General features: G+C 50.3%; 1 protein-coding gene across 5 annotated transcripts in view; it reads left to right on the forward strand.

The window, feature by feature from the left end:
* Positions 1–12,100: 12,100 nt before the first annotated feature.
* Positions 12,101–25,839, forward strand: part of ST14 (ST14 transmembrane serine protease matriptase) — a 39,838-nt gene continuing 26,099 nt past the window's right edge. The window contains exon 1 of one of the 5 annotated variants that reach the window (XM_049713597.1): positions 12,101–12,189. Coding sequence is in view for 3 of the 5 variants with exons in the window: in XM_033406993.2 (XP_033262884.1) it covers positions 14,329–14,409 (81 nt within the window). In the remaining 2 variants the exon portion in view is untranslated. Of the gene's footprint in view, positions 12,190–14,140; positions 14,410–25,839 lie in introns of those variants that run through there. The other 4 variants (XM_049713598.1, XM_033406993.2, XM_033406991.2 and 1 more) reach the window with 4 other exon arrangements.

A 25,839-nucleotide genomic window follows, 5' to 3' on the forward strand; every position in this document is an offset into this window, starting at 1 on the left:
AGTGTGGAGTCCTAACCACTGGACCACTGGGGAAGTCCCTGCTTGCTTTACCTTAATATTTCATATAACATTTCTTCTTTTTATGATGACAAATCCATCTGAGTTTGTACATCAGGAATTTTGAAAGTTTTCTTCCTTCTCTAAATGAACTGTTTCCTTTTGAGCTATCGACGTCCTATAAATTCCTATAAACATGTAGTGATCATTCATTTGATCAAATGTGAGAAAGAATTACATGATTAGCTAAAAGAAATAAAATCAGTCCGAAAGTTAAGAATTTGGTGCAGCAAAATACCATGAATGTTTATTAATATGAGACTTTTCTTCCTGATTCTGGAAACAGTGAGTGGAGCTTGTGGCTGAATTTTTAGAGAAAGGTTTGCAGCCTCCATTTCTGAGTTTCTTAAATAACCTGCCACTGGTAGGCACTGCTTTTCTCATTGAAGGAGGCTTGTTTACCCCACGCCTGCTTTCAGCACTTTGTGCCTGGGGGTGGTTTTCGCTGGTCATCTAACATCCGGCTACTTGTCTGACTAAATGCAGGGGCTAATCTAAGAGTCCTCACTCTAGTTTACTGTGATGCTGATTTACAGTATATGATGCAGTTAAAAGAGTCCCTTGCATATACATGCGTACCTGTGTATAAGTGCACATGTATGTACATACAGGGAGTGTGCATTTTATGAGCCTCTGGCGAGGAAGCACCTTGGGACAAACCAGTTGAACAGGCTGGTTCTCTGTAGCGATCAGCACATCCCCCTCTGCCCCTCCCTCCTGCACTGGCCTCACAACTTGCTGCCAGAAAGGTCGCGAAAAAGACGAAATTTCATTTTTTTGAAGCCAGTTTCCGCCAGTGTTCTAAGGAGTGTTTTCACTTGACCCTCTGCAATACCAGCTGGAAAATGGGGGTCTACCTTCATTATGATTCAGTTCCAAACCTAACAGACCAGCTTTCTGTATGTTGGTGCCTGCCATCTGCTAGCTGCTTTGTAAACAGCGCCTCATTTCATTGTCTGAACTTCAGAGCATGGCTGTTATCTTACAGAAAGCTGAGGTCCTCCGCCTGGTGAGGGGCGAAGCAGAGACCCAAGCCCAGCTGTCACTGTCCATCCCCTTGCTCCGTGTATGTCGGCCCCGGGCGACAGTGGGCCCAGGGGTCACCTCCCAAGTGGCGCCTGTCAACCAGGACTCATCCAACCGGCCAACTCTTAGGACTGGTGTCCATCACCCACACCGCTGTCAGTGGTGGGCCTCGGAAATGCCTGGGACTGGTGAAATAGCAGTGGGTTCCTTTGCCCCAATGGGGTCAGTACAAAGGGAGCTGAGGGTAGATGCGAACATCCTGGCGCTGAGGTTCACCTGTCGCCCTCACCCTGGATTGATGGAGAGTCTATCTCTGTATCTGTAGATCTATAGATGCTCTATGCAGACGGTAGTTTTTTAATTTTGAAAGGAAATGTGTGTAAGGCAGGGACTGCAGGGCAGACCTCACCTAGACCAGCTCCACTCTGCTCCCTGGCGGCACCTTCCCCGCACAGGGTCCTGAGAGAAACTTGCTCAGCCCCTAGTTTCTGCCGGTGACTCAGCCTTGCCCTCTGGGGAATGTGGCCCTGCCCACCTTGCTGGCAGCCTGCGGTGCCGGCAGCTCCCCGCGGACTTTGGCGTGAGGTCATCCGACCTCCTCGTCTGCTCTCAGTTACAATCGGAAGCTGGCAGTCGGGGTCTGAGCCAGCCCAGGTGGCCTAGCAATCTCTGGTTTCAGTCGCCATGACGCTGAGTCTCTGATTTAGGAGACGCACGGGGGCGTGATGAGTCTAAGTTAATTTGGACAGGCCCCAGGGCCCCCTCCAAAGGGACGCACGGTCTGACGTGGCTTGTCAGAAGTGGACACGGGCAAGATTGCTGGAAGGAACCAGAAGGCCCTGTGGCACCCGCCCCCTGCCCCCCCATTTCACAGCTGAAACAGCCACCAGCTCACATGTTCCTCAGCGCAGAGCCAAAGTCCGGGACGTGCAGTACTTTTCTGGGACAAAGGGTGAAGTGGTCCTCGTAAAACAGAGTCGGTGCCTTGCCTTGTTACGTAGAATGAATAAGGGGAAAGGGTGTCTGTCCTGCCCTCTGTGGGCACGGGGTCTAGCAGGCCTTCACAATCGCAGGCTGCTGTGCTTTTCCTCAGGGAGTGGCCCAGGTATCCAGGGAAGGGGACAGGACCTACCCAAATAAAAAATGTTTTTCTAGAGTCCTTGAAATGGATGGGCGTGACTTCTTGAGGAATCTCGAGGAGTTCTCAGGCCAGCTTAACCCAGGTCTGATTGAACTGAAAATGCTGGAGTCGGTGGCTCTTTCTGATGAGAGCAGCAACCTCCAAGAGTAAAACCTTGTAAATTTGCGCCCTCTATAGAGAGTCACTTAAAAACTGTATGCGTGTACTATCATAAACGGAAATTTGGGAAGCATAAGAAAGATGAAATTTTTTTCCCAAATTTTATTCACTAAAGGTACAAAGCCTGTTGGGTCCAGTGAAATATTACAAGTTTTAGTGCAAGCAAAGTGATTGCTTTCATTCTCTCTCTAAAGTCCATAGTTCTTTCAGATTTCCTTAGTTTTTACCCAGTGTCCTTTTTCTGTCCCGGGATATCACATACTTACGTGTGTCTCTCTAAACTCCTCCCGACTGGAGCTTCCTCAGACTTTCCCTGTTTTTGATGACTTTGAAGGTTTTGAGGCGTACTGGTCAGGCATATTGTAGGATATGCTCCTCTACCAGGATGGGTGGGGTGTTCTTCTCATGACAAGACCCTGTGTGCTACTGGGGAGGAAGACCACAGCCAAGTGCCGTGCTCATCACAGCATATCAAGGGGACGAGCTGTCCCCATGATTGTCCCTATCCATGTCGTCCTTGATAACCTGCCTGTGGTGTGTTTGTCAGCTTCTCCCCTGTGAAGTTTCTCTCCTCTCCCCTCGCTGGCAGGGCATTGCTATGTGCTTAAGGAGTGGAGAGTTATGTACCCTCACACCTTCTTATTTATTTATTTTTTGCGGTACATGGGGCTCTCACTGCTGTGGCCTCTCCCGTTGAGGAGCACAGGCTCCGGACGCGCAGGCTCAGCGGCCGTGGCTCACGGGCCCAGCCGCTCCGCGGCGTGTGGGATCTTCCCGGACCGGGGCACGAACCCGTGTCCCCTGCATCGGCAGGCGGACTCCCAACCACTGTGCCACCAGGGAAACCCCAACACCTTCTTATTTTTAAATTGTGTTCTAACACTTTGCAACACAGCAATTAGAAAGTCAGGTTCTAAGGTCTTGTATTTCATGGCTATCAAAGCTGAAAGAGTTCTTGACTGTGGTGATGGTTTCAGGGGTGTGTAAGTCTGACGTATGTCAAACTTATCAGATTGTACCTTTCTAATATGTGCAGTTTATTGTATGTCAATTATACCTCAATAAAGTTTTTTTTTTCTTTTAAGCCGGAAGAGAAATTGCAAAAACAGGCTGGAATGGGATAAGTTATCCTTGACTGTGCCTGTTAACAGCACGATACTAAATTTCCAATTCTATCTACCAGTTCTATTTCCGAGCTTAAGTATACAGATAGGTCTTTCAGATGAGGCATCACTTTTGACAGCAGAATTAACTACTAATGAAAACCTTTCCAGACGTTGGTTTTCAAATTTCTCCATAGCATAGGTGTCTTTAGAAAAAGCAAGTTGAAAAGGTGTTTTTAGCTTAAAAAACAAACAGGGAACAGCATAACATCATTAAGTTCAACAACTGATTACTTTGTCACAAGATTAATCTCTCTGTGACGTACAAAATGTTTCCTTGGTCACTTCCAATCTTATTTAAAAATACTGTGAAGATTCATATTCTGATTCTAATCAGAATAACTACATTGGTTGGAGACATTTGGTAGCATTTCGTGCACTTATGATTTCCAGCATCAAACTTTATTTGGAACTATTTCATTATTCCAACCAAAGCATCCAATCCATCAGCGTTACATTTTCCGAGATTTTTCATACTACATTCTTTCCCATAAAATACAAATAAAATTTAAAAGGCAGCTATCATGTTACAAGTGGGAATTCTGAAGGCAAACTACCTGACTCTTTTCCTAATTTGGCCACCTACTTACTGGCTGGGTGACCTTGAGGAGGTTGTCTAACTGCTCTGTGCCTTAGTTTCTCCGTCTGAAGAAATGGGGGTGGTGATAGCACTTAGGTTGTTGGGTTAGGAGTGAGTGGCCACAGGGAAAAATGCTAGAGCTACCCCAGTGCCCAGTGTAGACAAGTGCTCAGTGAATGTGAGCTAGTATTATTTGTTGAAAACATCTTCTCCCAGTACACAGGGCTCAATAAAACAACAGTTTTTGTGTACTTTGTGATTAAAGCAATTGGTAAATATTATACCGTAAACTGAGCTGTACTTTCATCCACACCTTCCATAGCCTGATGTGGCTTTTTGCTTGTTTCTTCAAAGCTGTCATCTTCCGACAGCACTTGCTGACAGAAGCATGGGTTATACTGCTTCCGTGTTGCTTTTGTGTATCATTTCAGCCCTTTTTACTGTGGCAGGACAAGGTGATTCTACGATGGTTTATGGCTTTTTGTCTTTGGCATTTCATTAAGAACCTCAGGCTGTATGTTTATCATTCCTAAATGAAATTTTGTAAATTACAAGATTGAGTATTGCATGACTTCAAGTGCTGAAAAAATTGTAGTGGCTTGTCTTCACGTGCTGGTCATTTAGTTTTTAAGTGTCATTAAACATGTTGGCCTCATAATATTCGTCAGTGCCGCCAGACCCAACATACACTTAGAGTGAGGAACGTCATTATTAATGTACGTTGTAAATGGACATTATTAATGTGTGATGTAAGTCCACAGTCTTGATAATTTCATACTTTTGGGGAGTTCCCTAGCGGTTCGGTGGTTGGGACTCCTCACTTTCACTGCCGAGGGCCTGAGTTCAATCCCTGGTGGGAGAACTAGGATCCTGCAAGCCACACGGCCAAATAAAAATGAAACTTTTTTACCAACTTCATATCAGAAGATAATATTTTTTACCCGATAATGTGGCCATTGAAGAGTTTGTACTAGGAGTAGAAACGTCAATCTTGTCACTTTCTTGTTCTGTGGAGTGAAGAGCATACGCTGCAAGAATCTTGTAAACCACATATTTATTTACATTATTTGATTAAAACTTCCTTTCACTTGGTGAATGAACACTGGACTCAGAATGTAAGCAAATGTATCAGGTACTTTGATTTTTAAAAAGCCCATGTTGCAAAGCGGAAATAGAGACACAGACGTAGAGAACAAATGTATGGACACCCAAGGGGGAAAGGGGTGGGGTGGGAGGAATTGGGAGATTGGGATTGACACATACACACTATTGATACTCTGTATAAAATAAAATATGACACATACACTATTGATACTATGTATAAAACTGATGGGAATGTACTGTATAGCAAGGGATCCCTACTTAATGCACTGTGGTGGCCTAAATGGGAGGGAAGTCCAAAAGGAAGGGGATAGATGTACATGTATGGCTGATTCATTCTGCTGTGTAGTAGAAGCTAACACAACATTGTAAAGCAGCTATACTCCAGTAAAAATTAATTTAAAAAATAAATAATAAATTAATTAATTTAAATAAATAAAAGAAAATAATAAATAGGCCCCATGCAGCACCATGGGTCAGGGGGTAGCTACAAATACCAGATGAAAGAAAGGATGAACTTGGATGTGCTGATGATGTGGACAGGCAGAAATTCTCAAAGATGCTCAGCAGAGAAGCAGGTAAGTAGGCCCAGGTAATAAAATACATATCCAGACAGGCTCCGAGACTACCAGCTCAGAGCATCTGCATTTGCACCATCCGTGGACACCAGGGTGTTTTTGGGGCAGCCCTGTTATGTTGGCAGGATTTCCATATTATGTGTCCTGTCTACCCAAGGCAGGAACAGAACTGGACTTCTCAGCTGGCTTGTGGGGAGGGCACAGGTGTCACTTAGAGTCACCAATGAGATGCACTCACAAGAGACTCACTCAAGAGGGAACAAAGAGGGCTTCCCTGGTGGCACAGTGGTTGAGAGTCTGCCTGCTAATGCAGGGGACACAGGTTCGAGCCCTGGTCTGGGAAGATCCCACATGCCATGGAGCAACCGGGCCCATGAGCCACAACTACTGAGCCTGCGCGTCTGGAGCCTGTGCTCCACAACAAGAGAGGCCGCGACAGTGAGAGGCCCACGCACCGCGATGAAGAGTGGCCCCCGCTTGCCACAACTAGAGAAAGCCCTCGCACAGAAACGAAGACCCAACACAGCAAAAATAAATAAAATAAATTAATAAACTCCTACCCCCAACATCTTCTAAAAAAAAAAAAAAAAAAGAGGGAACAAGAGACCCCACAGGCCACTCTCTGGTTATAGCGACAACAGATAATGCAGCTTCCGGGCAGTAGGGTAGCATGACACGTCCAGGGTCGGTCTCGCTGGGCTGAGCTGTAGTGGCGTCTCCCTGGGACGGGAGCAGTGAGGCTTCCCAGGCAGCCCTGTGGTATGGCTGGCCTTGTTCCTGGCTCTGTCTCTTCCCTTCTTGCCTCTCTGGCCCTCCCAGAGATTCTATGAGCTTCCTAAGGATCTTTTAATAATTTCCTCTTTTTTTTTTTTTTTTGCTCATATCAGCTAGAGCATTCTGTTGTTTCTGAGCTGGCAAGTTGACAAAAACTCCATTAAGGGCAGATTCGCTGAACTCTAATGAGAAAATTGTGCCTGTTGCCTTCACTCAATAAAGGAGATGGGACTAAAAAACCCAGTGACATGAGAAGGACTCTCAGTGTGGGAAAAGGAAAATACAGATACAAGATGTTACAGTCAGTACTACCCTGGGGTCCTATATTTGAATCAGAAATATCAGTGTGAATTTGTTGGGTATTTTATCTCTTTTAAAAAAATTCCTAGCTTTGTCCTTCAAAAGCCCCAGAAACGGGAGTTCCCTTGTGGCCTAGCGATTAGGATTCTAGGCTTTCACTGCCGTGGCCCTGGCCGGGGAACTGAGATGCCACAAGCTGCATGGCACAGTCAAAAAAGCCCCGGAAAAAGTGACCAACGCAGTAGTAATAAACATTCCTTGTGCCAGGTGATTGTCTTGAAATGCTGTTTCTCACTAAAAGACAATGGGACTTGTTGAAGAAATGGCTGATTGCATGTGTGGGCAGGGAACGTACAAGGTGAACCTGAAACATCTGACCAGAAAGCAAAGAATGATCAAAGATGAGTAGGATTGGGTCAAAAAAGAGTCAGAACCAGGACTTCCCTGCTGGTCCAGTGGGTAAGAGACTCTGCGCTCCCAGTGCTGGGGGCCCGGGTTCAATCCTCTGTCGGGGAACAAGATCCCACATGCCACAAGTAAGAGTCCACATGTCACAACTAAGAAGTCCACATGCCACAACTAAGTGTCCACATGCCACAACTAAAAAGATCCGGCACGCTGCAACTAAGACCCAGTGCAGCCTAAATAAATAAATAAATAAATATTTCTTAAAAAAGAGTCAGAACCAACTTGAAGACATCCCTGCTGGTCACAGAGGGGAGAGTTTGAACATCAATAGCATACAAATGGCAATGAACCAAAACATACCAATACATTTAAATCCAAGAATTCATAATAATACAAAAACAAGCAAATAAACACCAGTTGTTCCCTTTGGAAAATGCTAGAAAGCTGACTATTTTGAAAACTACTCAACAGAGGGAGAGACTCAGGCCTTTACTCTTGCCTTCCTGTACAAACATTACTACCGGGTAACCACATAGATGAGAAATTTCTCTCTATAGAAGTATTCCAGCATGTAAATAAACAAGGGATGATAAATTGAAATGTTACCGTTCACATTTCCTGAATTTAGAATCTAAGCATGGAACTAGGAAAACAAAACGAGACAGCCAGACATAGGCCTCACGTTGAAAAACACACCACCACCTATGAAGAATCTTCCCTCCAAAAAACAATCAAACGTTCATCTCATTAAGCCTCTAAATACAGCAATTTGTAGGGAATACAGAGCACAAGGGAACTCACTAAAGAGACAACAGTTTGAAGATACAGTCCACAAAATCCTCACTGTGGGAAGTCTACAGGACAAATGGTCTGATTTCTTCAGTAAATAAATAGTAAAGGAAGAACAACTGTAAAGGAAGAAAAAAGGGAACCTCTAGATTAAAAGAGACCTAAAAGACATGTTGGAAACAAAACAGACAAACAAAAAGCAGGCCAAAGCTAAACAATGATGTGCAGAGATTCAGGCCTGGATGATCAAAACCATGTAAGAAAAATGAGCAAGTAATCCCCTCCCCAGGGCCCGGGTTCGATCCCTGGTCGGGGAACTGGGGTTGTTTGGGGACAGGCACATGGAGGGGTCAGGGTTGGGCTGTGTTGACAAAGTTCCAGTGGCGATGATAAGGTGTTGCTTTAGAATAATCCAATAAGCTGTGTATGTACTTTATGCTCTTTTCTATATTTGCGTTGCATTTAACAATAAAAATTTTGAGTGATAATGGAAAACCAGAAAACATTTTCACTTATTCATTTCGTTTTAAAATAATTTAACAAGCATTTCTTGAGTGTGAGCTGGGGAACCAGCAGATACTGATCCTTGCTTTCAGGAACTTTGTGTTTTGAAAGACGGGTGATGCAGTGCCGTGTATCTGTAATCACAGCCGACTGGGGTGGAGCTGAGTGGAAGAAGGCAGGGCTTCAGGAAGTGACGTGTAGTCCGGGGAGGACTAGATGGTGGCTTGCAATAGTGAGATGCAGTAGGAAAACAAGGGGTAGACAGATTCCAAATATATTTTGGGGGTAGAACTGACAGATTTGTTGTTTGTGGGTGGGTGGTATAAAGAAAGTCGGTGATGCCTTTAGAATTGTTTCAATAAATGGACGTTGAAGGTACTATTACTAAGATGGCCAGATCCGAAGTAACATAAAGAAGAGGCACTCATGGCACTAAAACTTGCTGCCCTGCTGCAAAAGGAGTGTCTCATATCATCTCCCAGGTTCCTGGAACATCCTCTTTTATCTCATGGAGCTGTGAATGCCTTGCACGTAGAAGGCACTCAGTGCTGTCATTTGAATGCAAAGCACATGCCCTGCATTGACCGCGATTGCAGGCTAGGAGGAGGTGATGCAGGCCAAGACCCTCACCCTGACACTGTGTCACGTCAGCTTACTGAGTGCACACCACGCGTGTGACAGAGGAAGAAGTGTAACCACATGTCCTGACATTAAACCCATGACATGTGAGGTCAGTGCTTTTATTCCTAAATTGTAAGTGAAGAAACCCAAGAGCAGGCAGCCTAAAGGATATAGCCAGGTTCTCACACTCCTAGGGGGTAAATCCAGACTCAAACTCAGATGTCAGCCTGAGGCCCATGTAGTTTGCTGCAGTGACCAACTCACAGGGCCTCCATCACCATCTTTCTCTTCCCCCACAAACACTCCCACTCCCAAGCTACTCCCATCTTTCTCTTCCCCCACAAACACTCCCACTCCCCGGGTAAGTCCTTCTCTTCTTGACCCCAGGACTCTGTCCCCTGGGGGCCCCTCAGAAGGCCACTCCGACTGCCCCAATGTCCTTGGGGCCAGAGCCGCTTAGTGGACTGACCACAGGCTGAAAGACACTGGCTTCGGCTGGTGACGACATCGGAGGGATTGTGGCCGCGTCAGGCAGACCCAGCAGCTCTGCTGCTGCTCAAGTTGGTGAGAAGCGGAGCAAACCCAGGCGAAGCAGATCACTCCAGGCCTGCAGGCAAATCCCACTCCCGAGAGGACCCGTCCGCAGACAAGTGGTGTGGGAGAGGTTTGGAATGGGCGGAGAGCAGGGTGAACCAGTGAGGGAGCCGTCATCCGTGAATGTAGCTTAATCGTCTAGAACAAGATGTGTATACCTGACACCTACTCCCCAGTGGAAGGTAAACATGCACTTTCTAAATACCAGTTGTTTAGCGGTCACGAGGAAATTCTGCCTTCCCCCTGCATGATGCCCACCCACGTCCCTGGCCTTGAGAGCAATACTGCATCTGCCTGGAATCTTTCCCACATCTCACCCCCCCACATCCCTTTTCTCCTTCTCTCGGTGAAATCCAAATTCAGCTGAAATGCCACTTCTGTGGAGCTTTCACAGGCATAGTTAATCTCTCCTTCCTCAGTTCTTCCAGAATCTGGTACTCTCCTCCATTAGAGCTTGCACTCGAGGGCGTTTTGATTTTCCTGGTCCACGTAAGAGCTCTCTAAATGTGGTTGCAGGGAAAAATGAGGCCATGAAGCTGATGAGCATGTCAGCATATTACGAAGCTCAGGGGACTTCCCTGGTGGTCCAGTGGCTAAGACTCCACGCTCTCAATGCAGTGGGCCTGGGTTCGATCCCTGGTCGGGGAACTAGATCCCGCACGCATGCCACAACTAAGAGTTCGCATGCCCGCAACTAAGACCCGGTACAGCCAAAATAAATAAATATTAAAAACAAACAAACAAACAAAAAAAGAAGCTCGGGCTTCTGCTCTTGGGTTTCTTCACTTACAATTTAGGAATAAAAGCACTGACCTCACATGTCATGGGTTTAATGTCAGGACATGTGGTTATACTTCTTCCCCTGTCACACGCTTGGTGTGCACTCAGTAAGCTGACGTGACACAATGTCAGGGGGAGGGTCTTGGCCTGCATCACCTCCTCCTAGCCTGCAATCGCAGTCAATGCAGGGCATGTGCTTTGCATTCAAATGACAGCACTGAGTGCCTTCTACGTGCAAGGCATTCACAGCTCCATGAGATAAAAGAGGATGTTCCAGGAACCTGGGAGATATGAGACACTCCTTTTGTAGCAGGGCAGCAGGTTTTAGTGCCATGAGTGCCTCTCCTTTATGTTACTTTGGATCCAGCTTACTTTCCATCATCTACACTAATTGAAGGGTATTGTGTCCTTGGTGACCGTGGTACCAAGGTAGTACCTACAAAGTTCCGTAGGTGACTTTGTCACAATACGCAAAAAATTATTTTCTGATATCTTCTCTTTAGCTTTGGAATGCTTCGTAGGATGGGAGGGGCAGAGACTTATTTTCTATTTATTCAGAGGATGGTGCCAGTCAGTGTGCTAGGCTCTGAGGACTCAAAGGTGCATAAGACATTGACAGAAATGCAAAGAAAAGGTGATAAATTCCACAGTAGAGGTATAAACAGACCTAGTTCTGGTTTAGAGGGAAGGAAAACCTCATGGAGGAAGTAGGGTATCAATCTGGATAGGCTAGACTTGCTGCAATAACAAACAAACCTCGACTCTCAGTGGCTTAACATCCCAAAAGCTTACTTCTCATCGATGCTACATATCAAATGCACATCAGCAGACGTCTCTGCTCACTGCAGCCACCTAGGGCTGCAGGCTAATGGGGGTCTTGCCTTATCTCAGCACGTGCTTCCAGGATCACCTAGCCAGGGAGAGAAGGCATGGGGATTGCGCATTGCGTCCTCATGCTCCTACCTGGAAGAGGTGTGTATCATTTGCCATTTGCCATTTCCCTGCCCACAGTTAGCCACAGGGCCACACCTAACTTCAAATTCCAGCCTGTGCCCAGAAGGCAGAGAGCGGGAAATACTCTGGTGAAGAACATGAATGACTAGTGCTGTGCAAGTGGCTTTGTCCTAATGTGCAGAGATGCTTGTGAAGGAGAAGGGCTTCCCAGCGGATGAGAAACTTTAGGAAAGGTGCAGATGTGGGGAAGTCTGGCTGCAGAAAAGGGGTCCTAGTAGCAGTGCCGGGAGGCAAGTTTGCAAAGGAAGACAGGTCACGCTGTGAGAGCCAGGCAAGGAAGCTGGATTTGATCCAGGAGACACTGCGGGTTTTACAGGAGCTGTGGTTTAGGATAAGTAACCTGATTGCCTGTGCCGGAGAGGTCAGAGGATAGCAAACGGGAGGCAGGAGATCCAGTTGCTTATTATTATTTTTTTTTCTAAACGCACCACTTTACTTTCCTTGTAAGGCAGCCAGACATTACAAACCTTAAGCACGTGACAGTCACATGATTTCTTCAATAAGCCCTAGAGCTTCCACAACTCTCCTGGGGCCTACAGCCCGAGCAGTCCTGAGGAGTCTAACGGCAATGCTTTCTCCACAGACACACGTTCCTTTGAGGTTTGTTTGTTTGTTTAATACATTTATTTATTTTTATCTGTTTATTTTTGGCTGCTCTGGGTCTTCCTTGCTGCATGCGGGCTTTCTCTAGTTGCCGCCATGGGGGGCTACTCTTTGTTGCGGTGTGCGGGCTTCTCATTGTGGTGGCTTCTCTTTTTGCGGAGCACTGGCTCTAGGCACGTGGGCTTCAGTAGTTGTGGCGTGTGGGCTCAGTAGTTGTGGTTTGTGGGCTCTAGAGCACAGGCTCAGTAGTTGTGGCACATGGGCTTAGTTGCTCCGCGGCCTGTGGGATCTTCCTGGACCAGGGATCGAACCTGTGTCCCCTGCATTGGCAGGCAGATTCTTAACCTCTGCGCCACCAGAGAAGCCCTGATGTTTGGGGTGTTGAACACAAGCTCACTGGATCATTTGTCTTCAACACAGTCCATTTCTGTTCCTAAAAGTATTCACTGTACTTTCTTCTCGATGAACATGCTGACACCATCTTGAACAACCTCCTCGTCAGAGTTTCCCTGTCTTCGTATATTCTAGCAGGTAGCAAAGGCCATTACAGCCCCTGGTTTGGACACCAACTTTCACACCTACGTGTTCAGGCTTATCTTTCAGAAGTTGTTCTATCTTGTTTACTGCTGAAGGGATCAGGGTGAGGGTGGCCTGGGTGGGCTGCGGCTTCCTCTGGCTCACAGCATGGACACTGGCCCGGACTGACAAAGCCGACATCCTCGCTGCCCTGGTGCCCCGGTGCCTCTGGCCAGAGCTTGGCCACCTCTCTCCATGGACAGGGTGGGCACATTCTCCATTTGCTTCTTATACTAATCCAGACAAAGGGGGATAAGAGCTTGAAGTGGGGTCTTCTGAATGGGGAGGAAAGAGAGGTGGTACACATCAGCTACTAAAGAGAAAGACTTGCTCAGGTCTGGATCGAAGTAGGTATGAGATGCAAGGGGGCTGCAGAGTCAAAGGCGATTCCACGGTTTGGAGCCTAGGAGAACAGTATTATAAATGGAGAAAACAGTGCAAGATGGCAAGTCTTGGAAGGAAGTTCAGGGCCTGCTGATTGCAAAGCAGGGGTTTTAATTTTGTTTACTCTTGTTTCCCAGCACCCAGAACAGGGCTTAGCATATAATATGTGCTCAATAATATTTGTTGACTCTGTAACGCCAGTAGAACACAAATGGAGAAGTTCCCGAGCAATTGCGAATGCCGAAGTGGCACTCCTTCACGATGCCAGTGCTAGGAAGGCAGAGTTACTTACTTGAAGCCACAAGATGAGTTGCCAAGAAAGTGTAGAGAAAAAAAGGAGGAGGCTGAACCTTGACATTTAGGGGCCAGAAAACGGGTTTTGTTTGGGTTTGGAGGGGTTATAACTGAGACCTGATGTGGAGCAAGGTGGGGAGAAACTGAAGATGCAGGGGGGAGGGAGGGAAAGAAACCAAGGTGGGCTTCTAGGAGGCGGCAGGGAGGTCGACTTCCAGCGGAAAGGGCCACTTCTACTCGAGGAGGAGGGCGAGGGGGCGGGGATTAAGTTTCGCAGTTGTTCGGTCCTTCCCGCCCGCCTGTTCCGTGCGGAGGCACTGTGCGGACCGAGGGCCACCCCCAGTCAGGTCGCCACTAGCTCTTCCACCACCTTCAGGCGGTGGCCTCGCTTTCCCGCTTCCCGAGGGGAGGAGGCGGTCCCGAGCCCGGCGGGATGGGGGTGGGGGAGGGAAAGGGGAGGGGAGGGGGAGGGAAGGGGAGGGGGAGGGGAGGGAAGGGGAGGGGAGGGGAGGGAAGGGGAGGGGAGGGGAGGGAAGGGGAGGGGAGGGGGAGGGAGGGGAGGGGAGGGGGAGGGAGGGGAGGGGAGGGGGAGGGAGGGGAGGGGAGGGGAGGGAGGGGAGGGGAGGGGAGGGGAGAGGAGAGGAGGAGGGAAGGGGAGGGGAAGGGGAGGGAGGGGAGGGGAGGGCGCGGGCCCGGGAAGGTGCGGCGGCGGCGGCGTGGCGGGCGGGGCGGCCCAGGAGCCACACCCTGAAACTACCTGTGCGCGACAGGAAGGGCCCGGCAGAGCCTCGGCGGCCGGAGCGCTGGGCCTGAGACCGGAACCAGGCCCGCCCCGCGCCCCGGCCCCGCGGCGATGGCCTGAGCCACACGGCCTTCGGGACCATGAAGAGCGAGCGGGCGCGCAGGGGCCCAGGCGGCTCCGGGGGCCTCGGCGCGGGACTCAAGTACACCTCGCGGCCGGAGGTGGGCGAGCGCGGGAGGCGCGGGCGCCTTCGGGGCGGGACGCGCGGGGGTCCGCGGCCGGGGGCCTGGGGGGGCCGGGGACCGGCGGGCCAGGGGTCTGGGGGCCGGGGGTCCCAGGGGGCCGGCAGCACCGAGCTTCTCTCGGCCAAGGGAGCCGCTACGCTGCAGGCTTGTGGCCGCGGCGCCGACCCGACAGGTGGAATTTCCTGCTCGGCGGGCTCCCGGCCGGACCTTCGGTTCCAGCCTCGCGGCGCCCTCCCCGGTTCCGGCGGTCCCGCAGTGCCCTGTCCCGGTCCTCCTGGCCCTCGGGCCTTTCCCTGGCCTGGAAGGGGGCTCATCTCGGTCTCTGAAGAACTCCGCGCTGTCCGTGCACATCGGGAAAGGAAGAAGCGGCGCAGGCGCTGAGTGGGTGGTTTGGGCCGGGGAAGGGATGTTTCCAGGGGACTTTGGAGTCCTAGCGTCCTTGGCCTCTGCAGGAATTTGTTTTTGTCTTGCTGGTCAGAAGGCAATGGAGCACCTGTGCAGAGGGCAACTGGGAGACCAGAGCTTCGGTTGCCATGGAGCCTGGAGCTTAGGACTCCCAGGTGGAGCTTGCTCGGGCTTCTCCGAGGGCGGGGATGGAGCCCTTCGGGAAGGTGACTCTGGGACAGGATGTGAGAACCTGCGTCTTGAGCTTTTTGGAGACACTGAAGCAGGAAGCTCTCGTTTGGCAGAAAGGACAAGGACATCTTAAAAGACCTTAAAAACAAACATTAAGTCTTACCGTAGAGAGGCGGGAATGGGCTGTTAGCTGCTTTATTGATGGCCACACCTAGGTAGCAGCGCCCAGGCGAAACTAGCAGCCAGGCCTCCACCTCTCTGCCAGCGGGGACCCCGGCGTCCTGGAAAGCCCGCACACCGAGTGGGCGCCGAGAGGCAGGGGCTGTTTCAGGAGGGAGCAGTGGATGGTCTGCCCCTCCCTTCCGGGATCCTGGGGTCAGTAAGCTCCTCTGCTACCCCGCACTGCAGCCGTTGCTCCCATGCCAGGCCAGATTCTGGAGGTCTCTCAAATCAGTTCCTTTCTCCAAGAGGCATCCTGACTGAGGGAGCTTGCAGAAGACCAGATTCTGGGGCTTCCGTGGTTCCCTGAACCACAAATAGCAACTGAGTCTGGGCACTCTTGTTTTCTCCACTTTTCCACCGCCTTTGCGGAGGGAAGTGTGGACTCAGCAGCCAGTCTGGAGGCTGGGGTCTGTGTTCCCACTGAGTGTCTGCCCTGCTGGAGGTGGATGCAGCTGGGTGGCCAGCTTCTGCGGCTTCTGTTTCCTTTCTGTAATTGCCGTGTTTGTGAATCCCTGATAATTGCCTCTTGGGGCTCTGGACTCCTGCCTCAGCAGAGGACCTGCTGTTTGGTGTTTGTTATTTCAGCACTGTTTTTCTTCCCTCCCTCCGCGTCACTTGTTTTTTCTCACTTCCCTTCCTGGGACTGTCTCCTGCTGACACTGGGAGAGCTGGGTCTTCTGGACTCGCCTCTCACCGCCCACGCTCCACACTGTCCTCCGGGCTCCCACGGAGCTCCCACCCGTCAGCCTTCGCTTCCTTTCTCACCTGCCATGAAGCTCATCCGTTCTCCTCTGGGCTCTTCCTTCCACTCCGTTTCTGCCATTTTCCCCCGCGTGGGTCACTCTGTCTTTTCTCCTGCCAAGCTCCGTTGAACCCACTGTGTACCTCGTCCTGAGCTGGGCTCTCAAAGACAGATAAGATATGGTTGTTTCCCTTAAGGAGCTTACCTTCTTGAGAGCCACGCTAAGAGCTGTGTGTGAACATTCGACGTGACTCACTGTCCCGAAGGAAGTAGCCTGCTGTGCCCAAAGCTCCTTTCTGTCTCCCCGGGAAGTCTTCCGATGTGCCTCTCCACTCCGTGCTTTCCCAGAGCTCTCAGCCCCTGGATCACCCTGCAGTGTTTGCAGTCAGGGTCTGCAGACTCTCCCTTGACTCGTCTTCTGACTGGGAGGGCCAGCTGCTGTCCCTGGGTTTGTCCTCGGCGTTAGCAGAGCCTGGCTGGGTCCTGCTGGGCCTCACACGGCACTGCTGCGTTTGAGTTCCTTGCTCCTGGCCTCTTCCATCCCTGCGTGGCTGGAGAAGGATTCTGTTTGGTGGTGCTTGTACTGGCTGCCTCCTTCCCAAGGCTGATGACTCCGGCCCCTGCCCCACTTCCACCTGTTCCTGTTTAGTGGGAAGTGGTCACCTCTGTGTTCCCCATCGTCTCCGGAGCCCTGATGTACGTGTTGTGTCTGGGGACTGTGTGAGCCCTGCCTGCGTGAGAGCAGGGGCACAGATGCCAGTTGTGTGGCTGTTAACGAGAAGTGGGAAGCCTGCCTCACCGGGTGCCCTGGCTCCTGCTGAACCTTTGATGGTGGCGAGGAAGCTGCTTTGAAGGAGCTCTTGGCTCCTCCTCAAGTCAGCATTGCCCTGGGTGAGACTCAGTATCTCCTCGGCAAGCAGAGACCAGGATTGAGAAGTCAGATGTGGTGGGATCAAAATCAGAGGTCGTAGGGGCCAGGCTGTGCAGCTGTGGCTATTCAGAGTCTCATCGCTTTGTTAATTGGTCGAACATTCACTCATCCGCATAATAGCTATTTATTAGGTGCCCATGGATGGAGCATGTGCCAGGTGCTGGGTAATAGCCCTGAGAAGGAGCCCAGTCACACAGTCCCTGCCCTCAGGGAGTTGAGTTCTGCATGGTAAGGACTGGGTTCTGGAGAAGCCTGCGGGCCGCTTAGGAGGGATGTCTAACCCAGGCTCGAAGGGCCAGGGGGGGTGAATTGTGGCCAGAGCCATCTGTGATGTGGTGACAGGAGCATCCAACATGGAGCCAAGACCTGGTGCTGCTGCTTTCCCGCCAGGTGATCTCAGAGATGTTACCTAATCTCTCTATGCCTCAGTTTCTGTGGCTATAAAATGGGGATGATACATATGTTACAGGTTTTTTGCAAAGATTAAAGGGGATGCTTTACATGAAAGCCCTTTATAAGTTGCAGCCTGGTGTACAAATCACACAGTTTGAATTTCTGAGTTGGAAAAGCCTCAAGACAAACTGTAAGGTGACGTCGAGTCAGCAGGATGCATGGGAAGAGGCTGAGAACCCAGGTTGTCAGGATGCTAACTGCGCAGATATGCGGCCTACCTGCTGAACACAGGGAATGTCTTCGAGGAGTGCTGGGGAGTAGCATCCCAGCCATGGAAACCCTCTTCAGTTTTCATTTCTCTCCCTTTACTTGGCTTCTATGAGGAAAGTCCTCCTGTGAAAGGGAAATGGATGCTAAGACCGGCTACACATCCCTTTCTTCCTCCTACCACACAAAACAGAACTTCAAGCACTTCTTCCTTTCTCGGTTCTTTGAGCCTGTGCTGGCCTCTCCGGAAGGGGAAGGCCCCGTGCTGGGAGGTGTGTGCAGGGGTGAGAAGAGAGCAGGGGCGCTGGTAAGCAGTGGGAACTAAGACTGAGACCTGGGTGCTGTGAATGGACAGCAAGCCTGCGGGCCTTATAACACCCTTCCCTCCACCTCGGTCCTGGGAAGACCTGGAAATCCGTGGCCCTCGTTTAGGACACGGGAAAACTGAGGGTAAGAGAAGACAACACTAGCTTGACAGCTGCCCAAGGAGGAAGCCCACGTCGCCTGCTGCCCCTGGGAATCACTCGGGCGTGGGTCTGTCCAGAGCCGGCTCCTTGGTGAAGGCGCATCTCATCACAGGCTTCCCAACCTGGGCCTCTCACTGCTAGCTGCGGCCTGTGGCCGCCGTGGTTCCGGAGTCCCCTGCTGCCAGCTCGTTCTCTGGTCTGTGGTTCTGCCCAGGCTGTTGGCTCCTGTCTCTCCTAAGAGAGAAAGTCTGTTCTTGGAAGAGGAGTGAGGGTGTGACAAGCCCCTAAGGAGCCCAGGTCCCAAAGATGTGGCTTCTGACCTTGCGCACTGGCTACTACTGGCGTGTTTAGAATACGGATAATCATCGCTGAGTTTATTGAGCATGTACCGTGTGTGGGTATTGTACCTCTTAGAGTAAGACTATTATTATTATCCTTTTATAGGTGAGGAAAGTGTAGCACAGGGAGGCTAAGTAACTTGCCTAAGGTCACAGAGGGAAACAGTGGTGAGATCAGGATTTGAACTCAGGCAGTCTGGCTTTACTATATTCTACTTGGACTGCTGCAGTGCAAGGCGGGGCTGGCAGCCCAGTGGGCTCAGGAAGGGGAGAATTACTAAGGGTAAGAGTTGGTTTGATTTCGTAAGAAAATGGATTTTCTCTACTTGGGATTTTCTGAAATGCCTGGGGCTTAGCGCGTTTATAATAACCATTTGGTAGCATAGAAATGGGAGATGGGAAGTTCCAGGATTCTCATGGAGTTCTCACCCTGGCTGGCAGAGGTGAGAAGGGTATTTGGGGTTTGCTCAGAGCTCATGGGCAGTAATTGCCCTTTTTTCTTTGCTAAGAACTTTTTTTTCTTTTTTTATATTTATTTATGTATGTATTTGGCTGCACCGGGTCTTAGTTGTGGCACACGGGATCTTTAGTTGCAGCATGTGGGATCTATTTACCTGACCAGGGATCGAACCCGGGCCCCCTGCATTGGGAGCGTGGAGTCTTAACCACGGAGCCACCAGGGAAGTCCCACTGAGAACTTTGCTAGAAGCAGATTCCTATGAGAATTCTGTCTTGGAATCTCCTATTTTCAGAATTTGCTTGTTCTGTCCAGGCTTAGCAACAGAACCTTTAGAACCCTTGTGATAGTTGGCTAACCGGTCGGAATCTTGGATCCTCTGTCTCTCTGAGTTAGTTGGTGGTGATGATGGTGAAAAGATGGAGAAGAAGATGGTGATAATCATTGCTACCCATCACTAAATACGAGGACTTCAGTGTATTCTCTTTCTCTATCCTCACAGCAGCTATACGCGAAAAACTTAGTTTACAGATGACAACACTGAGGTTCAGAGGGCTTGCATAATGGCCCAAAGGCAGAGGCACAGCAGGAGTTCAAACCTAGATCTGTGCACGTTCAAAGCTCATAGCCTTAACCTCAAAGCCATTGTACAGTTGTGTTCCAAGGGCAGGGGGATTGATGCACGTCCCCAGGCAAATCCTAGGACACATCGTCCAACAGAGTGCTGAGAACCAGGTGCCAACACAGATCCACTAAAGACCTCTCACACCAGACTCGTCCGCTTTCTCCTCTTGATGAGGTCACTCACCTGATAGACCAGGAGACTGGCTGGAGATGGGATTTCAACAGGCTTTGGAAAACGTAGCTTTGTTTTCACTGCACACACGATTAAAAATCATAAGGGGACTCATCAGGTTGTTTACGTTTTGCATGACTCTTTCCAGTCTTCGCCACACGCTTGGGTTTTGTCTAGTGTGTTGCTGTACACGTACTGTTTATGTTCTGGAAGGCATATCAGCCTCCTATCTGCTGTCACGCTGGAGGGCCAGGGGCTGGAGGAGAGTCTGGTCTGGAGGGGGGTGTCTGGCTGAGCAGCTGGGCCTACGAGGGTCCCCTCGTGCATCCAAGTCCTTTGGGGCGGTGGCCTTGGGGCTGCCCCTGATTCCCTCCTTTGTCATTTCTTTTTTTAAAAATTAATTTTATTTATTTATTTTTGGCTGCGTTAGGTCTTCGTCGCTGTGCGGGGCTTTCTCTAGTTGCGGCGAGCGGGGGCTACTCTTCATTGTGGTGCGCGGGCTTCTCATTGCGGTGGCTTCTCTTGTTGCGGAGCACGGGCTCTAGGTATGTGGGCTTCAGTAGTTGTGGCACATAGGCTCAGTAGTTGTGGCTCACGGGCTCTAGAGCACAGGCTCAGCAGTTGTGGCGCATGGGCTTAGTTGCTCCGCGGCATGTGGGATTTTCCAGGACCAGGGCTCGAACCCGTGTCCCCTGCATTGGCAGGCGGATTCTTAACCACTGCGCCACCAGGGAAGCCCTGTGTCATTTCTTATCTAGTAACAACTCTGATAAAGTCTTGGAGGTTTGCTTCTCAGCTCTGTCGATGATACCCTAGTGGGAGGGAAAGGCCGATACCTCAGATGATTTAATCATGAGTCGGAAGGACCTAGGCTGCCTGCAGGAGAGGCTGCTGAGAATAGCACTGTGTCCAGCTGCCTTACGGGTAAGAGCACCACCCCGACAGCAGACGCAAAACCTCCACCCTCCCACAGCTGAGACGTGAGGGGCCTGAGGAGTGAACGGCACCACAGCAGATCCAGAAGTTTGAGTTGACGAAGCCAGGCATGTAATGTGGCTCCCTAAAATGTAAAGTAAAAAATTTCCCCCTCCCCGATGTTTTTATTTGTTTATACTATTTTTTTTTTGGCTGCACCCACGAGGCATGCGGGATCTTAGTTCCCGGACCAGGGATTGAACCCAGGCCCTCAGCAATGAAAACGCGGAGTCCTACGCACTGGACCGCCAGGGAATTCCCTAGAGAGGCATTTTAATAACTTGGTATTTCCTATGCATATTTTCTAAAAAAAGTTGCTTTCTTTTTTCTGATCATTAAAGTTAGGAAAGGACTTTTTAAAGTTGAGCAATACAGAAATACACACAGTGAAATTCCTCTGAAATTCTCTTCCCCAGGTTTTATAACCCCTATAAATAGTTTGGTTTCTGTTATCCCACAGTCTTCTATTTCCCCAAATGGAATCATGATGTCATTCCTATTCTGCAGCTAAAGACATGGTTGTAATGAATTAATTCATCACACGTTTATTACAAATCTTAACCCATGCTAAGATTGTGGAGCAAGACACAGCCCCCTCTCCGCTCCCCCATCCTTAAGGAGCAGATGGTTGACTTTGAGAGACTGAGAGACTGGGATGCGGGTATGTTTGGGGTGATAGGGAAACTGGAGGCTGTCACCCCAGTAAAATGGTGGGGCAGGGGCTTTCCTTGGGAGCATCTCAGAGGAGACACCTAAGCTGAGTCTGGAAGGGTGGGAAGTGCCCAACAATTTGACTTTTTTTTTTTTCATTTAACATTGTATTTTAGAGAGTTTTTCCATGTTACTTCCTACTCTTTGAAAAACCGCTCTTGCTGTGTAAACTTTCATCAGGTGGATCTGTCATTCTGTATTATTATTATTTTATTTGTATTATTTGTGTGTGCTAATTGACTGTGTTATTGGACAATTAATGGAAACAGAGCGATGGGGATAAGGGAAGAGATTGACGGGCAGCCCTCATGGGGCCCTTGCTGGTCAGGCCCCGTTTGGATTATGCTGTTGAATTCTGGGTTCCACATCTTAACGGGAATGTTGCTGCTGTGCAGATGGCCAGAGGTTCAGAAAACACTTTGAACCGTTGTTGAGCATTTTAGCCAGAGAAAGAGCAGACCCAGAAGAGTATTTCAGGAGCTTCCCTGAGCTGGAGGAATTAGGCTGGTTCTATTGCAGTGCTAATGTGCAGGGCTATTGTGATGCCGATCGCCCTAGGGGGAAGGGAGAACTTTGTAACACCGGCCCTAACTGAAAATACTCTTTGCCCCAGAAAGGGTGGCCTTGGGAGGACGGGAGATGCAATGATGTCTAAACTGTTTCAGCTCTAAGAATCCGATTCCAAGGACACAGTTCTCTCCTCTCTCCCGTCCTTTGACTTCTGTGCACAGGTTGTAATTGTGGACTGGGGCCTCCAGGTGCCCTCCCCTGGCGACGACGGGGCTTTCTTGTTTGCATATTCAGTGCTTTCTCCCAAACAGCTAGATTTGTAGCTGAGTGAACATTCCTGGGAGCTACTGAAAAGGTGGAAGAGGCGTTTCTGAATGTAGTCAATTCCTGGAGGCTGGTGTGCTTGGGGGTGTTTCCACTAACTTCTGCAGATCCCTGGGTCCAGCAAGGCAGCTGTTAAAAAAGGCTAAAAGGTACTGCGGAATACCACTCAGCAATAAAAAGGAGCCAAGCATTGATGCATGGTGCTCCAGGGAATCTTGCTGAGTGAAAATAGCCAGCAATCCCCAAAGATTCTATACTGGATGATCCATTTATATAACATTTTTTAAAAAATTTTATTTATTTATTTATTTTTGGCTGCATTGGGTCTTCGAGGCTGCACGCGGGCTTTCTCTGGTTGCAGCGAGCGGGGGCTACTCTTCATTGCTGTGCGCGGGCTTCTCATTGCGGTGGCTTCTCTCGTTGCGGAGCACGGGCTCTAGAGCGCAGGCTCAGTAGTTGTGGAGGGCGGGCTTAGTTGCTCCACGGCATGTGGGATCTTCCCGGACGAGGGATTATCTAACATTTTTGAAAGGACGGTTTTAGGCTAGTGGCTGGGGGGCAGAAGGGAAGTGGGTATGGTTGCAGAAGGGCAGTGGGAGGGATCCTTGCGTTGGAACTGTTCAGAATCTTGACACTTGGTAGTTACAGGAACATACACCAGTGATTAAATCGTATGGAACTTAATAGTTACACACAAAAGAGTACAAGTAGAATGGGAACTCTGAACCAGATCTGTGGGTTATATCAACATTGTGGTGTTATAACGTCGTCTTACGAGATGTTACCACTGAGGGAAACTGGGCAAAGTGTACAAGGGATCTTGGTATTATTTCTTACAACTGCATTTGGATTTACAGTGATCTCAACAAAAATGTCAATAGCTAGAAAAAGCACTAGCCCATGAAATCGGAATGTGGGCTCGGTGAAATGTCAAGAAGAAGGTTGGAAAGGAGTTACACGGCGCTGCCTTTATCTCTGTCTTGTTTAGTTTCTTTCTTGTTTAGTTTCTTGTTTCTTAGTTTCTTAGTCTTGTTTCTTGGTTCTTTGTTTAGTTTCTTTCTGGTTTAGCTTCTGGGGGAAGCTGCCTGGTTGTGCCCCTGCGGGCAGATACTTCTGCTCCCGGTCAGGTGACTGGAGCGGGAGAAAGGTGGGCGTGGCTGCCCCAGGAAGATGGTCTCTGGCCAGCAAGGACAGGGCAGGTGCAAAGTTTGTGGGATGAAAGAGACTGGCTGGGTTTGGGGGTGCTGCTCTGTTACACAATCTTGGAGCCCATCTGAGATGGAATTCTCTGGTTGGAATTACAAAAGAGGTTGTGCCCTGGGGGAGCATTTAACTGAGGGCTGGGAGAGGGTGAGACCGGGAGGGCCTAAACTTAGACGCCTCGGTATCGGTATCAGGTATAGCAGGTGGCCGGGCTGGCTGACACCAGAGAGCTTGGGGGGCTATCAGCAGAACCCTGGGGTGTGGACTGAGCATTCTCTCCCCTTCTAGGGGTGGACACCGGTCTGGAAAGTTGCCTGGGTCCTGGCACCTGCCTTGGGTAGGCTACGTAATTCTGGCTAGGAAGAGAGAAGTCCTTCCTCCCATCAATCAGTCAGGTTCTAACCCTGCGCAAGGTCAACGGAAGCGGGTACGGGGTAGAGAAGCAGTACAAAGAGGAAAGTGGGGCTGCCTGACCTCCTAGGACTGCCTGTCTGCCCTCTGTGGCTGGGGGCTATCATTGATGCCAAGGGTCTGAGGGAGGTGAGGTCCCAGCGAGAAAGACTGTGGACCAGGGTGGTCCTTGGACACTTCCTGGAGGGGCTCGGCCCTGGGCTGTGTCCTCAGGGACAGGCTGGGCTTGGGAGGTGGTGACAGGAGCAGAGCCTTTCAGAGTGGCAGGATGGTGCCTGCTTCCTTACAGCCTTGGGGGCCTCCTGGCTGGGGTCAAGGTTAGCACCCCCAGACCAGTGTTGAAGGGGTGGAAATCCACCAACTCCAACCCCTCATAAAAGAAAGAAGAGGCTTGTATCCACGGAGTCCGGTTGCAGGTGGTGTGGTACCAGTGCCACAGTGGCATGGGCGGGGGCGGGGGGTGGCCCTGGGCAGTGCCAGGTATCGGGAGGGGACCCGGACATGAAACCTGCAGGAGCTTGACGCTGGCTGGCAGAGAAGCACCCGGTCCTGGGCCAAGAGTGCCCGCGTTGGCTGAGTCAGCCCCCTGGGACTCTCCGTCCTGCTCTGACCAGGTGTGCAGTTTTGGGTTATTTAGTTTCCTTCAGTGGGAGCTATTGGCTCTCGGTCAGCTTTCTGTTCTCCTTAGACTCACAGATCTGCAGGTAATTCTGGATCCTCCTTAAGGCCCCGCAGCCTCACCCATTTTCCGGCAGGTCCTTCTTCAGGTGGGGCAGCTGAGGACAGTGACGAGGTTGAAGGCGAAGGGTGAGAGGGTCAAGCAACGAGAAGGCAGAGGGTTTGGGGAGTCCATCACCAGCTGACCGGCCTTGGCTGGCAGTGTGCGTCTGCAGAAATCCGCTGGCAGCCTCCGGGGCTTCTAGATGGTGCTAATAACCTATCGTGGGGAGGTCCTGGGCGCAGAAGCCAAGTCCAGCCCCTTGCGCAGCTACCTCGCATCCCAGGCGGTTGCTTAAAATAGGCTGACTGAAACTGACACGACCCAGCTGGCTCCTCTCGTTGTGGCGGGCGGTGGGTGAGCCGGGCCAGCAGCCTCCTGGGAATGGTAGGCGGCAGTGTATTCTCACAGGCTGGTTCCCAAGAATGACCTGGGACACAGGCTAGACTTGCGGACCCCAGGGCTCTGCTCCTGCCCTGCTGCATTAGGATCTCCCGGGAGAGGGGCCGGGGAATGTGGATGCTGAGCAAGCGCTGTGCTTCTTTTATTGATTTTTTATCGTTATTTTTCATGGCTAGGCAAGTGTGGAGTATGCTGGGCTGGTGCCGTCAATGGGAGCTTCCTGTTTCTTGAGAATCTGGCTTCTTTTGGGATCAGATGCCCCGGGCTGGTGAGCGGGTGGATTCCGACATGGGTTTCTTTTCCCTTCTCCTTTGTTGCTTCGATCATCCTGTATGAGCAAATCAAGTGTCCTTTCTGTGCTCATCATTTTGCTGGGCCAGGACTGCAGTGGCCACAGGCTAGGTGAAGTCCCCACCCTTGGGAGCCTGCGTATTGGCCGCACGCTGCCCACAGCCTCGTGGATTTTTTTGTGGGTGCTGACTTAACTGGAGAGAGTCCATCTAAGTACAGGGTCCCTTCGTAGCCAGCAGCTTGAAGAAGGGGGCCTTTCTCCAGTTTCACCCCTGGTATCTCAGTGCTACGTGTTGTACTGTTCTCAGCATCTCCCAGGATGACAAATGCAGTGTTAAGTTTTGGAATACACTCCTTGCTCTGTCGTCTCCGGTGGCCTTGAGCCCATGCTGAGTTTCTGGGGACCCTGGCCAGGATCTGATTGGAACTGGCATCGGGGAGCGGCCACGAGAGTCACGCCGGCTTTGTCTTTCCTCTTGGAAAGAAAAGTATCTTCACAGTGCCATGGAATTGGCCCTCACCTTGGAAACCCGCTGCAGGTGCTGAGACTGTGCTTTCTTGCTTGAACCATCTCAGGGATATTTTATGGTCCTCATGACCACGGTGGCGGGATGACATCATCATGGAATTGAAATCCATCCCAGCTGGTGGTGGGTACACCGAGTCACGGAA

The sequence above is a fragment of the Orcinus orca genome, chromosome 8, assembly GCF_937001465.1.
Source record: "Orcinus orca chromosome 8, mOrcOrc1.1, whole genome shotgun sequence".
In the NCBI taxonomy this organism is placed as follows: Eukaryota; Metazoa; Chordata; class Mammalia; order Artiodactyla; family Delphinidae; genus Orcinus; species Orcinus orca.